At 40.4% G+C, this 17,412-nt stretch overlaps 1 protein-coding gene across 4 annotated transcripts in view; it reads right to left on the reverse strand.

Moving 5' to 3' along the window:
* The window catches only part of TLN2 (talin 2), a 347,160-nt gene that overhangs the window by 166,618 nt on the left and 163,130 nt on the right, over nt 1-17,412 (reverse strand). For all 4 annotated transcript variants that reach the window (XM_048866513.2, XM_048866512.2, XM_048866511.2 and 1 more), the window contains 6 exons: nt 15,802-15,973; nt 10,933-11,030; nt 9,931-10,060; nt 8,251-8,403; nt 6,467-6,609; nt 3,531-3,658 (listed from right to left, as the gene is read on the reverse strand). In XM_048866513.2, the coding sequence (XP_048722470.2) occupies nt 3,531-3,658; nt 6,467-6,609; nt 8,251-8,403; nt 9,931-10,060; nt 10,933-11,030; nt 15,802-15,937 (788 nt within the window). In that variant the 5' untranslated portion in view covers nt 15,938-15,973. The remainder of the gene's footprint in view (nt 1-3,530; nt 3,659-6,466; nt 6,610-8,250; nt 8,404-9,930; nt 10,061-10,932; nt 11,031-15,801; nt 15,974-17,412) is intronic.

Raw genomic sequence — 17,412 nt, forward strand, 5'->3', positions numbered from 1 at the left:
AGTGGACTCATTTTAGGAAGTCATTAATGGTCTGGATGATGGGATGGATTGCACCCTCAGCAAGCTCACGGATGACAGTAAGTTGTGTGTGTGCGGCGGGTGGGGGGAGGTAGATACACTGGAGGGTAGGAATAGGGTCCAGAGTGACCTAGACAAATTGGACGATTGGGCCAAAAGAAATCTGATGAAGTTCAACAAGGACAAGTGCAGAGTCCTGCACTTAGGATGGAAGAATCCCATGCACTGCTACAGGCTGGGGTCCGACTGGTTAAGCGGCAGTTCTGCAGAAAAGGACCTAGGAATTACAAGGGACGAGAAACTGGATATGAGTCAACAGTGTGCCCTCGTTGCCAAGAAGGCTAACGGCATATTGGGCTGCATTAGTAGGAGCATTGCCAACAGATCAAGGAATGTGATTATTCCCCACTATTCGGCACTGGTGAGGCCACATCTGGAGTACTGCGCCCAGTTTTGGCCCCCCAGGACAGAAAGGATTTGGACAAATTGGAGAGAGTCCAGCAGAGGGCAACGAAAATGATTAGGGGGCTGGGGCACATGACTTATGAGGAGAGGCTGAGGGAACTGGGCTTATTTAGTCTGCAGAAGAGACGAGTGAGGGGGGATTTGATAGCAGTCTTCAACTACCTAAAGGGGATTCCAAAGAGGATGGAGCTAGGCTGTTTTTAGTGGTGGCAGATGGTCTCCAGTTGCAGTGGGAAAGGTCTAAGTTGGATATTAGGAAACACTGTTTCACTAGGAGGGTAGTGAAGCAAAGGAATGGGTTACCTAGGGAGGTGGTGGAATCTCCATCCTTAGAGGTTTTTAAGACCCCACTTGACAAAGCCCTGTCTGGGATGATTTAGTTGGGGTTGGTCCCGCGTTGAGCAGTGGGTTGGACTAGATGGCCTCCCGAGGTCTTTTCCAACCCTAATATTCTATGATTCTAAGTCTGGCATATTGGTGGTGGGACCAATGCATAATGCAGTGTAGATGCTGGAGCTGCAAGTTGGGCCTCAGATTTCAACAATTCTTAACCCAGGGTTACAAATGAGCGAAGGGGCTCACGCCCTAAATTAACAAACCCAGGGTCTACTGACTTGAGTTCTACTAACTCTGGGCTTACACTGCAGTATAGATATACTCACTGTTTAAAATTATTTTAATCCTACTTCTGAAGAAAATACGTATTTGTTCATCTATGCTGTGACACTATAATTGAATCTTACTTAGCAGTTCGTTTAATTGTGCTCACAAAACCACCTAAATATCACACCCCTAGTACGGTGAAATCTCTTTAATTGCTCGTCTGTTGAACTATTCATTCAGTCCAACATACAGCAAGCAGCGTTTAAGTAATTTAGTCCTCTACAAGTTTGCTCTGTCACTTGCTTAAAATCTTAAACACATGCTGCCAAAGTTTGATATTTGTCATGAGAATCAAGAACATTTTTCTAATGTTCATTAAGAAAGAAAACATCACAAAGGGGTAGTTATTGCTTGTTACAAAATAGCTTGGATTAAAGGAGCTATGTGATTGGTTACTGGTTTTGCTTGGAGACCAGAAATCTGCGTGGGCAGTTTAGCTACTTAATACTCCTCTCTTATTTGCATACCAATGAAAAAAGGCTTCTTTAAGACCTCTCGAATAGCAATTTTCTCAATCTAAAAGCACAGCCTGCCCGAGTAGGTGCCATGCAAAACTTAAATATTTCTTCATCCAGCTATTTAAGATTTGATCAACCAGGAACTTTCACAGTTAATACTAATGGATATTTATTTTGGCATGTTCTGTAAGGAAATTCCAACAACCAGTATCTAAGTGTTAACAAAATGCAGGCAATAATCTTTATTTGCCAAGAATCATTTATCAATGACAAAAAAGGATAATATCAAGGAGCTTTCCCTATAAACATACTGTAAATATGGTAAACTAAAGCAATCTGTTTTGGAAAAATGCTGAAAAGTAATCAACCTTATTTGCTTTATTTGTTTTTGTATAAGCAGATGGAATCTCTTATAGAAGCCCGTTCTGTATTGAGGTCACATTGTTTAGTCAATGAACACTGCTCAACCGTATTTCAGTTGAGTTGTAATGTGCAACTTACATGCAACTGAAACTCCTTCAGACTTAGATTAAACATATCAATATATTTCAACAGAAAAAATAAGAACATCTGGAAAAGCTGATCAAGGAACATTAAATGAATTTTACAAAAAGGCTAATGAAAGGTACATGCAAGAATTGGCATGCGCCTGCACAATGGATATATACTGTTGGTATCAGCGTCACATAAAATGCCTCACTAGTCTGACTGAATTATGGCTAATTAAAATAAAATAATTTCTAAGAAAAAACCCTAGAGACAACAGGCTCTTTTTAAGTTGAGCTGTATGTGTACTTCACTAGAGGAAAACTCTCCTCTCTCTCCTAAGATATGAAATTCAATTATTTATATATTGTTTGTCAAAGATAGAATCATACAATCCTAGAAACACAGGATTGGTGCAGGGACCTCGAGAGGTCATCAAGTTCAGCCCACTGTGCTGAGGCAGGACCAAGTAAACCTAGTCCTTATACTGCAATGGATTTTGTAGTTTAGTGAGTTACATATGTCTGCCACAGCCCGCACAGTGGAAATCTACATTCTGCAGTTTGTGTCCGACACACAGAGAGCTGCTGGGTATGATAATTATTTTATTCTTTGGAATTAACCAGGAAAGACTAAACCTGAAAAGGTTATCAGCAGCTGAACTCTGTTGACATAGCACAGCAGTGTGAGAGAAGTTAAATGAGCTCTAATATGGGAAATCCTGCTGTAATGGGAAAACTAATTTCTTAAAATAATAATTAAAAAAAAAAGGAATAATGCCTTTAAAAAGGAACAACTGCTGTGAACACTAGATCCAGGTGTCATAAGCTTCGTTTAGTATTATCTTAGCGCTTCTACAGCATCCCACTATATCACATCAGGAGGGGAATACACAGACAATGGTCAAACCCTGAAGAAATCAAGATGCTGTTATGTAATTGTTACGTAACCAGTCTCAGTAAAAACTAATGAGGACCAGGAATAAATTCAGTCTATTACATATAGTGTTTTCTGAGACATCAGTAGCTCTTTAAGTAAAAGGTCATCGACCAATCAGTAGTGAGTCTAAATACAGATGGTACACAGGAAGTCTGATTACTCAGATTAATTGGAACTGAAGGATATTTGCTTCTGTGATTTGTCTGCATAACTGAGCATCATGTAACAGTTGCTTTAGGGAACCGTTGCAATAATTAAGAGTTCTTGTCAATCAAAGTTGAAGCATTGTATGTTCCAAAGCACACCATCATTTTTAAGAGATTCTCTTGAATACCTTAAATTAAATATAAAGCTCAATAAGGTCACGATTTAAGAAACGGCACTGACTGATCATCAAGGATCAGTCTAAGAGGACAGAAACACAGAACACACCCACTGTTTTATGCATTGCTGCATGGACAGAATGACACACAGATTTAGAAATTAACAAAAATGGTTTACTCTAAAAATCCAGGCTTGTGTTTGTGCTCTACATGAGGTCCAAACTGGATTTGTGCTTGAAAGCCTCCAAACTCGCAAGCCTTCTCGAAGGAGACCGGATGGGAGCCATTCAGAATGTCATCTCGAGCCTATAAAGGTAAGTAGAGACATATCAGGCACATCAGAAGCAGTTACAGTGTCTTTGAAATTCCTGAACAGTCAGAACACAAGCCAAGAATCAAGCAGCAAGCAAGGAAATCCTGTCGGAATGCATCTGTTATTCCATTGTGGATATGTTTATAACTAACAAAATAAACAAAGGGCCAGGTCCTCCTCTGGTGTAAATCTGCACAGTTCCACTGAGGCCAAGAGAGCTGCCCCAGTTTGCAAAACTGAATCTCTTGCCTAAATATTTCATATGATTCATATACAATTTACCATGCTGTAATAGAAAGGAAAGTTATCTATATAATTAACATGGAAAATACTGATTGCAAATGTATGAACAGTGATGGATGATGGCCACCTGAATTTTCCTTTCTTGTCATGTGTGTAAATTTAGTGGTTGCAAAAGGTACTGGAACACCAAGAATGTTTCTCCGACCCCTTAGATATAGTCTGTCTACACGGACCACAGGTTGAAAACCACTAGTCTAAGGTAACATCAACTGGTGGAATCACCATCTCTCTCACTAGGGAAGGTTCTGATGATGGGGAAAGAGCAAAGACATTCTCTGGTGCAGTGTAAGTCTCTGACTTCCTTGGAGTGTGAGGGATCTGAGCCACTTGTACTGAACTGGTCAGAAGAGGGAGACTTCGTGTTGCTACCATTGGTGGTGGCAGCTTTGATTGCACTGGAACTGACGGACCCAGAGACTTCGATTGTACTGTGGAATGGGTGTCACTGAAACGGGGTCTGGTACCAAAGAAGCCCTTCCTTTATGGATGTTAGACTCCTGGCCCTGGGACTTTGCATGTCCCAAGTCCTTAGAGGTTGACAGCGTAGGTCTGTTCAACCTCTAAGGATTGACGATTTCATAGATGACTTAGGAGGAGACCTATTCTTTTGTTTTATGAGTGTTCTCTGCCTTCCCGATGAGACCCCAATAAGGGGTCTGTGGGTACAGACTCCACAGTAGCAGCGTAGGACCTCGTGATGGGAGGTGTACTCCGTGTAGATTTAGGTTGATGTACAACAGGTGCTCCCTGTCCTAAGTCAACTGTGGCCTCATGGCCTTCTCTATGAGGCATTTTCTAAGCCAAAGTTCTCATGCTTCATGGGTACAGCTAGGGAAAGAGCAGCAGATATTACACCTAGCCGTGATATGCATCTTACCAAAACATTACAAGCACTGCATATGGTTGTCGGTGACCAAGGAAGAATGGAGGGGGGACACACAAACCTTGAAGCCAAGAGTTCCTGGTGTAATCTGAAAACTCTAATGGAGTATCTGGGTGGGGGAGGAGTCCACCAGGTGGAGATTCTATCTAACTATAAGAAATTTCCTAAAAGATATAACAACTATTAAAACTGCAAACTGTGGAAATAACTATATGCAAAAAGCACTAAGGCAATGTTTAATATTTAAAGAACGAAGAACCCGAAGGAGAGCTCCGAACACTGGAGGTTCCAACCCAGGCCATGAGGTGGTAAGAAATAACTAGAGAGACAGTTGGCCTGCTCCGCCTTTTCTCTCCTTGGTTGGAGGCACAAGGAGAGCAAAGGCACATGCACGGACCAAAATTCTCCAACTCCAGGGGCATGGACAGCATGTGTATCCCCAAAATGGAATACAGACAGGGACCAACCGTTGAAGAAGAACTCTTCTCTCTCTCAGCCTGAACAGTCATCTGATGGCAAACTTTCAGTAATCATGGACCTGGACCAGATTCAGGAGGACTGACCTATTACTTAATCTCCATACCATATAATTAATTCCTAGGAAGTGATTTTTTACACATTTGCTTAAGGTGCACATTTAGGATGTTTGGAAAAAACTTGTACTTGAACAGCAGTGTTAAACCATTGTGTTCATACTACTGATGCATTACAACAATATGTTTTGTTAGAACCAACTTGTCTATTTTAGACAAGATTTTTATATGTTAGCAGTAAAACGAGTAGAATTTAAAAGCAGGGGTGCTTTAAGAATTTAGCTAACTATTCCCTCTGCAGAGTTTACCCATCTGGCTCATATATTTTTTGCCTTTTTCTGGTAGCCCCAATGCCCCTGTGAAAGCCAAAGAGAGTTCAGCTTTAAGACATGGCAGTTAAGAGAACTTCAATGATTATGAAAATTAAGGGCAAAAAATGGAAACCCACTTTTATAATGAGAGCAGGTGCTCTGGCCTCTTTCCCAAACAATACATAAATGCATTTCCCACCTCAATATGGTCAGTTGAGTCATTATAAACAAGGCCATTGAAAATGAGAAGCGTGGTTCTAGCATGAAAATGCACACCAAGACACAAAGTAACTCCAAATGCCATTTTTACGATGGCCTACACATCCAATTTGCTTATTTTAACAGTAAATCATTTTTTCAGCTGCCAACAACTCAACCAGTCTGGAAAAGTCAAGCAGCGTTTTTTCAGAATTATCCCATCATTAATATTTTTCCTGAGGCAGACTGCCCTCAGTTAACAGACAAACCCATAGTCTTCAAATGCTGCAACCCCCCTCTTCACACAATTGGGGGTGGGGCTGCAAAAGGTAAGCGAGAAAAAAATTTGGTCATGCAAGCCAGACATCAAGACCTACTCCCAACTCCAGAAATGAGGCTCATGAAAGAGATACAGAACTTCGCTAAGTTCCAATTCAAATACAGCGGTGGGATGGTAAAGAAATAAGAGCATGTGACAGCTAAACACACAAGCAATTACAGTATTAGTTATAACAATACCACGCAGAATTCCTCAGTAGGATAGAAGAAGTTTCTCTGCTATACGTACTATACCTGAACATAAAGCAAGTTCAGCTGAACAGGATCTCTTGAATCTACATTCTGGTCTGAATAAAAGAATTTTCGCCTCAGCAGCAGTGTTTCATTTTCATCAACTCCTTGTTCTCTGAATGTTCGACTATGATCTAGCCAGTTTACTGGAACAGAAACACAACCCCCTTATAATATCGCAAATTTATATTTTATCTTGCAAAAATTACCCTAAACCACGGGTTCTCAACCTTTTTCTTTCTGAGGCCTCCCCCGCAATGCACTATAAAAACTCCATGGCCCACCTATGCCACAACCGGTTTTCGGCATACAAAAGCCAGGGCCGGTGTTAAGGGGTAGTAAGTCAGGCAACTGCCTAGGGCCCCACGTCATAGGGGGCTCCGCAAAGCTAAGTTGCTCAGGCTTCTGTTTTAGCCCCACGTGGCAGGGCTCAGTGTCCCAGGTTTCAGCCCTATGCAGAGGGGCTTCAGCTTTCTGACCTGTGCCCCAGAGTGAGTCTAACACTGGTCCTGCTTGTCGGACCCCCTAAAACCTGCTCGTGGCCCCCAGGAGGCCCCAGGCCTCTGGTTGAGAGCCACTGCCTTAAACCACGATGCAAAGTGTGCTCTACGTACACATTTACATACGTTGACATTCATGTGTGATCTGCCTATCTGAGACAATATTTGCACGTGAAACTACAGTAATGCATGTTACAGAAACACAAGTTAGCTAGACGAAATGTGCACAGTGTTAAAGTGACAAGATACTGTGAGGTTTTGTAAATTTTCTTTCAAGCTAAACAGATGTATCGTGGAATGAGCGCCCATCGTATGAATGAATCTGCTCCACTTCTCAGCTGATGCTATGGAGGTTGCAATTGATATTACAGTCCAAAATATCAGCAAATGAATAATGCGAATTTTAGTTAGAATTCAGCAGGAATTTGTTGTAGCATAATTTATTAAAATTACTGGAAGCCAATGCAAAGACAGTTGTAGCTTACACATGAGTTTCACTTGTCTTCCAAGCAGTGGGATAAAACTGAATCAACTATGGACATACAAATACATTTTGTCCCCAGAGCTTCTTATTCTCAATTTCATATTGTTTTAAAACATTGGCCTGTGATGCAAACAACAGGGGCAAAACACATGCCAAAAATGAGGAACTAAAGGGAAGAGCCTTTACACAAGATGGAATGCAGATAGTGTGCCACTTAAAAGCTGTTTTGTTTTGCTGTATTGTGAGCACTCTACACTGATGACTATTCAAAGACATGTAACAAGGCAAGCAATGTTTTGCTTTCCTGTAATGTACCCTTTATATCTGACATACAGATAGAGGCAAAACAACATTTCATTGACCTTCAGCGCAAGGGCAACGGATCAGACGAATGAGATGACATGAGCAGTTGAACAAATAACCTTCCTCAGTAGAATGTAGTGAGACCACTGTCGGACTGAAATCCCTCCACCAACTACACAGAAATCACTACTACTGGATCTAGAACTCGTTTTCAACATACATAATAACAACTGTCCTCCTGTGGCTAACAGCTTTTCAACTGGATTTAAAAAAACACTGCAGCAATAAGACACCACAGGCACATACAGTATATGATACTCCACCTAGTCGTATAACGTTTTCCTGGATTTGTAAATGGAAGGTTAAGTGCAGCAGATAATCTCATGAGAAATGTCCCAAAACCAATATCTACCTTCTGGGTTATTCTCTTTCCCCCCACATGATGGTTCTCCAGAAACACACCCAACTAGTCAAACAGCCTCTCGGGCTACAGTACTCACAATCATCATCTGTATGAAGCTTCGCCTTCAACTTCTCCATTTTTCTTTCATCTCGTAACAATGTCCTGTCTTTCTTAAGTGTACCTGTGCTCTCCTCCTTTTTCTCCTCAATGATCTCCTGGATTACGGAGTACTCTTCATAATTGGTTATTCCTACAAGTGTGAACACAGGATAAGCATGCAACTCCAGCAGCCAAAACATGAAAATGTAACGTATACTAGGACAGCAGGAAAAGATTTATTCTAAATATTGATTAAAATGTAGTATATTTGAAGTTAATATCCAAACACACTCCAGACCAGGTGCTAAAATGTATTATTATATGAATTTATTGCGTATGGTACTTAGTCAATCTTTCCAACAAAAATTGGCACTAAAAGCACAACATCCCTCTATCAGGCTCAGAAAATTATCCTTCAAAAAACCATACACTCTGTGTATGTAGAGTTGATTCAGATTTATCTTTTATCAGTCTCAAGAAAGTTGCTTTCTTAAATTTTAAATCTCCTGAGAAAGATAGCCAGGTCAAGCTCTAGCAGATTTTGAACAGAATAAAGTTCCTGAACTTGAGGCCATGTGATGGAGAATTCTGGGTCATAGACTCCTGCAATTTCTTCCTTAAGTACGGGCAGAGAAAATGTGGCAGAGCACTGGGAAAGAAAGTCTCTGAAACATCGGGATTCTAGGCAACTTTAGGGCTTTACAGATGTTAATCCTCACTATAAATTTCACATGAAACTGTGCCGAGAGCCTGTGTAGAGCACTTAGCACATGTTTAAGTTGCTCTCATTTCTTTGTCTTGCTTGTGTTTTCCAGTATTTGTTAAGCACTGACAATGTGAGTTGTGCTATTTAGGACAGAAAGAGAGTCTAAGATGACTAAGGAGCCATACTGTACACCAGCTGCTCTGAGTGGCTTCCATGGTCAACTCCAGACAGAACACTATATTACAGTGAAGTCTAGAAGTGACAACAATATGGGACCCCATGGCTAGGCATGTTTGCGAAATGAGCAGGTGAAAATGCAAGAAGGCATTCCTGGTCACCAAACTATTGCTTTACATCACCTGGAGAAATGACCTACCTCTTCACTGACCACTACATGGTAGCAGTTTTTCAATGTGCAATTCATATTTAAACTTAGTACTCAATTCAAACCAGCATTAAACCAGCACTAGCATAAACCAGTCCTGTATATCTTTAGTGATCACATTAACATAAATAGAAGCCTTAGCCACTCAATAAGATAGAAGAGTAAATTCTATCTCTGCTTAAACATTAGTTAGACACAAAGCTAGTTTTATTTCACCACCTCACAGAAGGGAACTGTACGTGGAAGAAATAAATACTGAAATATTTAGAACATTAGGTGTCAAAAAACGTAAGTGCCTCTGACGGGTAAGTGCTATCTGGTAGCAAAACATTTAAAGTGTAAATCCCTACTGAGTCACACAGGACAGGAAGGCAGATGCAACCGCTTTATAGAATGGGAAAAAAGCCAATCTGAGTATTGTAATACAGTGTAACTGATGCTGAACACTACCTATTTTCAAACAGGCATAACAAGCCTGATGTTGATAAATCGCTGTATATAACATGCACAGAATCCTGAAACCCAAAGTAAAAAACATCGGGGGAAAAAATCATATTCTTTTAGAGATTCAGACCAAGAAATCTCACCTATCCTGCTGCAAATGGTAACCAGCAATTCACCAACAGTTTTAGAATCATCCACCATAACTGTTTTCACTGCCCCATCCAGCATTCGTATTTTCTGAGGTCTCTGTTTCTTTTTGTACTCCAAAATATCCTAGGGAATAAACCACACAAAGAATTACACCCCTTCAGAACCATTCCAAGCCAGAAAGCCACTGAAATCTGGAGCAAATTGAAGTTTTAATCTGACAAATACAAAAATATTATTTTTTAAGAACTATTTAGACAAACTTTAAAAGTTTGTTGCCTGAATCAGGGCCTAGTTCTAGTATTGACAGTCAACATTGCTTTAGTTTAAAAACTGCATAAGTGACTCTGTCCAGTAAAGGTACTGTGAAAAACCAGCCATAATGGTGCTGACGACCCCTCACAAGCCCTGGCATACAGGACATGTAGAGGTGGAGCTAGAGTCAGGAAGGGTGTGTCAGGAGTAGGGCTGCAGCACTGCAGAAGTTCTGGCCAGCTGTTACTTAGGCCCCAAAGGTTGTCCAAGTTACACCTGTGGTCTCTATGGCCCCTAGAGCAGCCCATGATTGGGCAGGCAGAAAGGTGGCTTAAAGGTGCTAGTTCTGCACTGCACCTCTCAAAGGCTCGGCACAGACTCTCACCCAGGAGTTCAAATCCTATGAAAAATATCAGCCCATTTCTGCTTCACACTCACCCCTAACAAAGTAAGGAGAATGCCTTCTTTGGAATGAAAACGCTGAACCACCTCTTGGTACCGTACCAATCTATACGCTTGGATGCAAAATGACCAACATTTGTGTCTTGCTCGGAAAATCAGTGGGTATTTTTCATTCTTTGAGCTGGGTATTCTGTTCTACCGTGGTTGCCAAATCTGACACTTGTAGGATAACAAATGGTTTGTCCTTGCATCCAAATGTTTTTCAAGGACTAAAGTTCTTTGTACTGTATGACTGTCTCTAAATCTGTTGGTGAAAAAAAGATGACAGAATTTTGCCTTACCCCGCTTCGCAGCATATAATAATCCAGTGTTCTTCCAGCTTCCAACCAAATACCTTTCCGAGGATCTTCATCTGACAAGAACAGTCCATAGTCAGAGGCTGAGGAACAAAACAGAAAAGGCACTATTACTGTGGTAAAACAAACAAAGAAAAACAGTATGTTGACCAGAATTCAAGTTCAAGCTTCTGTCAATTTACCGTCCACTCTTAATGAGTGTTTGGCAGAAGTATAGTTACTCCAGTTAAAGAAAATGTAGCTTAGACTACAGAGGGCAGGATTTTAAAGATAGGCTTTACTCTAGACTGAAGTGGATGGCTCATCAAGCAAACCTCATCCTGCATGTGTAATACATAGTTATAATTAACTATACTTGAATAAGATACTTTTATAACCATCAAAAATGCAGAAGAGTTCAGATTTAAGGCTAACAGAGTTTTCAGTCACTTCATACTATGAACCAACAGTTCAGCTTTAAAACATGCAGCGTTTACTTGATGGAAGTGTTTCACTGAATAAACTAAGAATCCTCGAAAACATCTAATTCAATTGATAGTACTTTCCTGGCAATTTCAACTGTGTGAAGTTATTCCTCTTTTGTATCTGTCATAACAGTGTCTGTGAGTATGCTGCACATACTTTAGACTAAACACTTCACAATCTCTTTAATGACACATGTTAAAAGCAATAGTGTAGAGTCAGGTCTGTACAGACTACCAGCCATTAGAAGTGCAACAAAATAAAGACCATAGTTCCTGCCAATAAAGCCTAAGGAGGTTTATCTTCTTGTTTAATAAAATGGTTGAACACCTAAAGATAGTGAATTTTTATACAAACTGCTTTGAGCCAGCTTTCAAAGAAAAATACTGCTTGCGTTTTTAATAGATGCTGTGTAACCTGTCTCAAATATACAATTTATGAAGAAATAAGCTTCTCAGAGGAATTTAGCCTAAAAATATGGAGTTTTAATGGAGAAATCTTTCCCAAAGCCCCTGACAGTAAAAAACACACCAGAAAGTTCCTTACATACATTAATTTAGGAAGCTAATCACTGGAAAGCAAACCCATACACACAGTGATGATTTGGAAACATAAATTCAGCATACAGTCAATTACATCAAATCATTCCACAAATTGTGCATCTAATATAGCTCCAAATGTTCATTCCTCTCAGTTCAATCATGAACAAGCAATGACCTTTGCACAGTACATATTTATTGTACAGAAAAATCAGCATATTGTGTTTATTGCATTCTGGTACTGGTGTGACAGTGACAAGCCAATCAGTCTGTGTCACTTGGTGTAATTTTGTAGTATCCCAAACTAACCTGTCATGACAGTCTACACTATAATGCTCACCACTTTTACAAAATTATGATAAATCTTGTACAAAGTATGTCTTGTGAGGTATCCTTGGAGAAGTCATAGTCTGCTGAATATGACTGCCCTGTTTAAAATGTGTGCATCAGCACTGTATATGGAGTTATGAGATTTGCCACGTGTTTGTTACTGAAACATGCTGTGAGTCTGGGGAATGCCCACAGACTCGCTCTTTAGAAATAACAAAGGACTGGCATATCATCCCCAGAAACACCTCAAGCTGCAGGTATACAGAAGGTGCAAGCAAGGATTTCCAATTCATATGAAGGACCGAGTGCAGCTCAAATAGGTAATGGATAGAGCTCTACGCAGATACTAAATTTTTTATCTGCATCAAATCTGCAGTCCCCAAATTATCTGCAGATACCCGCAGGGCTTTAGATATAAATTTTGTATCCTCATCCAATCCGTGATTTGCAAAAATGAGCTGCGGATATCCACAGATTTGCACGGCTCTAGCAATGGGGCATCCGGACCCCATGAAACAGCAAGGACTTTATCAGTAAAAAAGGGTCAGGATATAAAAAGGGCCCGGCCAACTCTCTTCTCCTGCACCTCTACAGAAACAAGATTGCTTGAAGGACTTGGAACTGGGAAAAATTAGTCTCAGCCTGGGAAGGGACCCCAGCCTGTGTACTAAGAACTGTGAACTGCCTGCAACATTGCGAGTGGTGAGAAAAGCTGTTTGTTTCAAATTTAGTCTTGGTAAAGTTCAGGAAACAGCTTACGGTTTTTATCTTTAATTTCTTTTTGTAACCAATTCTGATCTTCTATGTCTACATCACTTATAATCACTTAAAATCTATTTGTAGTTAATAAACTTATTTTAATGTTTTATCTAATCCAGTGTGCTTTTGGCAGAAGGGCTTGGGGAATCTACTCAGGTAACAAAGGCTGGAGGCATAATAATTTTCTTTGTTAAAATGATGGACCTTATGCACTTGTATTGCTCAGTAAGTAACTGAGCAGTATAAGGTGGTACATTTCTGGGGTGCAAGGCTGGTACTAGGGATATGCAGGTGTCGCTTGACATGTACTTCAAGAGTGGGCAGAGGTGAAGCTCACACAACAAAGGAGTGCATAGCATACACCACACTGGAGAATTAATGGGGCACAGCTCTCCTATGATCCGGATTGTACCCTGGGGAATGTCAAACTTGTCAGTTAGCTTCATCAGCAAAAGAGGTATTATACAGTAGCTCAGTAATTATATTTCTACTTAGCAGTGTCATTCACACACTTATTGCAATGCAGTTGTATGTTTTAAAAAACCTAAACAAGAGAAAAACTGTAGTTAGATGAGTTCCCTTCCTCTTGCACCTGACCTTTAAAAGATATGCAGCCCTAAATATCTATTGTTTTCAACAGAAGTTGAGTACATTCAGCACCATATAAGACTGGACTAATAAAATGCCTTTTCTTATATCCATATATTAAGGCCCTGACATGCTAAAACAGTCCTCTTCAAGGGAGAAAATATTTCTGTACTGAAAACATACCACTATTCTTGTGATAATTAGACTACCTAGAGAAATAACAGTATTTTAGTAACAACTGCTTCAAAATGTATAACAGAAATAATAGCTCTAAAGTAGGAGAGGTATATGTCATCAACAGCTTCATTATTTTTTTTATTTGTATTATTGTCACACTTAGGGACCTTAGTGACAGGCCAGGACCCCATTCCTGATTGTAAGGGCTTACATTCTAGAGAGACAATATAAACAGCACAAAGCTAGAGGGTCGTGATAAACCTGAATTGGTTCAGCAAATACTTTGCGTAGCCTGATAAGAGTGAATTTATGTACTACGCAGTAGCTTGAAAGGGTTCTACTGCTGAATCAGGCACAGTAGAAAAGTTGTCAGCAGAATGAGGACCTTGAGGAGCAAACGAGAAACTATCCGTTACATATTCTCTGACTAATAATGTTATATATTTTATTAGCAAAACAAACAAGATCACAAACGCTGTAATATAGCAAAGGAGATAGTGCCAATACAAAATGGCCAGCACTCGCATATCCATAGTGAGGAATCCCGGAACTGGTGAGGCGATCAACATATTGTCATCAGGGCAGCACATTCCAACATTTCCTACTGTCATCAGACAGGGTCTTAGCTTTTATGGTGGGTTATGCTAGCGCCAACCACGTCTCATATATATTAACAATGGTTTCAACCTCCTTTCCTTATATGTACCTTCACACCTCTATACTTAGGGTCCCTACCTTCAATAGGTCAATTAGTCACTTATGTTATACTCATTAGCATTTACGTCAATTTGTTGCCATGATACACCTGCGGTTAATTCATGTATGTTTTGGTCAAATTCAGCATCCTTTTAAACTTTCCCTAAAATTACTAAACTATACTTCTGAGGCATCTTACGTCACCTGTTCCCAGCACGTACTACTCTTGTTTATTTTAATACTTATCTTGTGACACAAAGTCAAACTATCAGTTAATTACAATGTACCTAATAACCACCTACATCATTACTGCCATTTTATATCAAATTATCTAGGGCTTGGTTATGCTAAGTTAAATGTCATACAGGCCTCAGGCCTGGAGGTCCTTGTGTTACAGGTACAATACCTGTGCATTACTTCTAAATAGCTCTTACAACATGGCTGGCTAAAGTCCTTTCTGTGTCCACACCACAGTTCTCAACTGACTTTGTAACCAGAGAGCAGCATGGTTTCACTCAACACAATTTGTATCTTCACATGGCATGTTTAACCTAGGTTAGTAACTATGGGAGCCAACATTGTTTTGCCCGTTGCAGGCCTAGGCTGGCACATAGTTGCCTTTTTTGTAACCATTTCAGCACTTTCCTTTGCTGTGCACAGCGCCCTCCAATCATGCTTGTGTAGTCTGTTTGGCCCAGTCTCCTCCTCAGCTCTGAGTGCATAGTGTCCCGTTTCCTGCTAAAGTCACTGACTGCGCATGCTCCAGGCAGTCTCCACTCACTGCGGTACTGGGGAACAGCTGCCCATATTTCCCCAGACAGCCCTGTTACCAACATAGCTTGACAACATGGTGGATGTGGCTGTGCAAACATGACAGGGAAAGCTGCTCTGTGGACACAACCTGCATCTGAGAGAGCTGGTCGGGAAGTGAAAGTTTTGCTGATGAAAATTTTCATCAAAAACCTAAAAACTGAGCCTTCTGGTTTTTGGCAGCCAAAAAAAAGTTCATTTTATGAAGATCTGAAAGTTTCACAAAAAAGAGTTGTTTGTTCAAACCCATTTTTCATTAAAAAAGTAAATGAGACAGTTGACCCACTCTAATTGTAACCAGTTATAGATTTACACTTGTGGTTTTAGCGCATATTAAACCTTGAAACAATGGGATTTTTAAAACCATTGGTATTCAACCAAGAACATTAAGTGCAGAGAGAATGGAACACCTTTCAAGTAGAACAAATTGCTGAAGTGCATTTTTTTTTCTTTAAACAAACCTGGGGTGGGGGATATAGATTTACAGACTCACCTTGCCCTGTTTGAGCCTCAGGCACTCGCTCACGAATAACTCTACATGCATCATACACTGCTGTGGATGGTTCAAATTGCATCGTCTTCACCACATTGCAGTGGCGGACGCAGATCTTCAAGGACAGGGCCACCATGGTGCCAGATCACTTGTAGGAACCCGCTAAAAATACCTGAAAAAGTAGTAATAGAATTTACATTCTCTGCATTTTGTAATTAATGTTTTCACACTTACATCTTTCAATTAATTTAAAAGGAATATTGAAATGAAGTGCATACAAATTAAACATATTCAAGTATCAATTCTGTAGAAACTCTCACTAACATATCACATCTAGGAGATATTCAGAAGAGAGATTTTTGTTGGCATGTTTTAAAGTCACTTTAAGACAAGTATGTACATAATTTTACAGATCTAACATATTGTCTGAGGCATGTCAAATACCACACCAGCTGACAATACCTCTTCCTTGGGCATCCATCCAACAGCACATCCTTTAGTACTGACTGAATAGTGGTTTCATGATTTTAACTGAATTACTTCATTAGTTTTGAACTCTTCAATACTATACATTCATATTAAAAGCCCTACTTTAAGGAACAATGCATGCTTATATCAAAACAAATATTAACATGTTCTCTTCTCAAAGCTACATATGGATTCAAAGTAAAGTTCTTAATTATTTTCACACACTCATAGATTTTAAGGCCAGAAGAGACCACTCGGATCATCTAGTTTGACTTTTTCTATAACATTGGCCATAGGGCTTCCCGTAATTAATTCCTGCTTCAGGTCCAGTAGCTGTGGCTGAACTAAAGCAAATATCTTCTAGAAAAGCATCCAATCTTGATTTTAATATTTCTGGTGATGGAGAATCCACCAGAACCCCTTGTTTAGTTCTTCTACTGGTTGAAGAACTAAACATGCTCACTGTTAAAATTTTTCACCTTATTTATTTTCTTAATTCCTCTAGTTTCAGCTTCCACGTGTGCTGTTTTCACAGTAGCTGGCTCTGGCTTATAAAAATTAACTCTCAAAACCTTATAGCCCTCTTCCCTGGGCTCAATTACTAACAGTTTGTAATAGGCTCCAGCATCTGTATAGTCCCCCGGCCCCCGGGCTAGACAATCTCTAAACTGAGACAGCCTCTGCAGTTCTCCTCTCCCAGAGAGCTGCCTGGGATTTCTGGAGAACTCTACCCTGTACTCCTTCAGCCACAGATTCAGTTAGTTACAGGATTTTCTGCTGTGGCTGGTCATGTGACTGCCACCTAACACCACAGATCCCTAGTTCGGTCAAGTAACTACATTTCCCAGCATACCTGGATTTAGATGAGCCAGACCTCTCAACAGGGCTGACTGGCCTGGTTCTTCTACCCTAAAGGGGTGAACCACCTTAAGAACATAAGAATGGCCACACTGGGTCACACCAAAGGTCCACCTTGCCCAGTATCCTGTCTTCCAACAGTGGCCAATGCCAGGTGCCCCAAAGGGAATGAACAGAATAGGTAATCATCAAGTGGATCCATGCCCTGTTGCCCATTCCCAGCTTCTGGCAAATAGAGGCTAGGGACACCATCCCTGCCCATCTTGGCTAATAGCCATTGATGGA

Source organism: Caretta caretta, chromosome 10 (assembly GCF_965140235.1).
Source record: "Caretta caretta isolate rCarCar2 chromosome 10, rCarCar1.hap1, whole genome shotgun sequence".
NCBI classification, from domain to species: Eukaryota; Metazoa; Chordata; order Testudines; family Cheloniidae; genus Caretta; species Caretta caretta.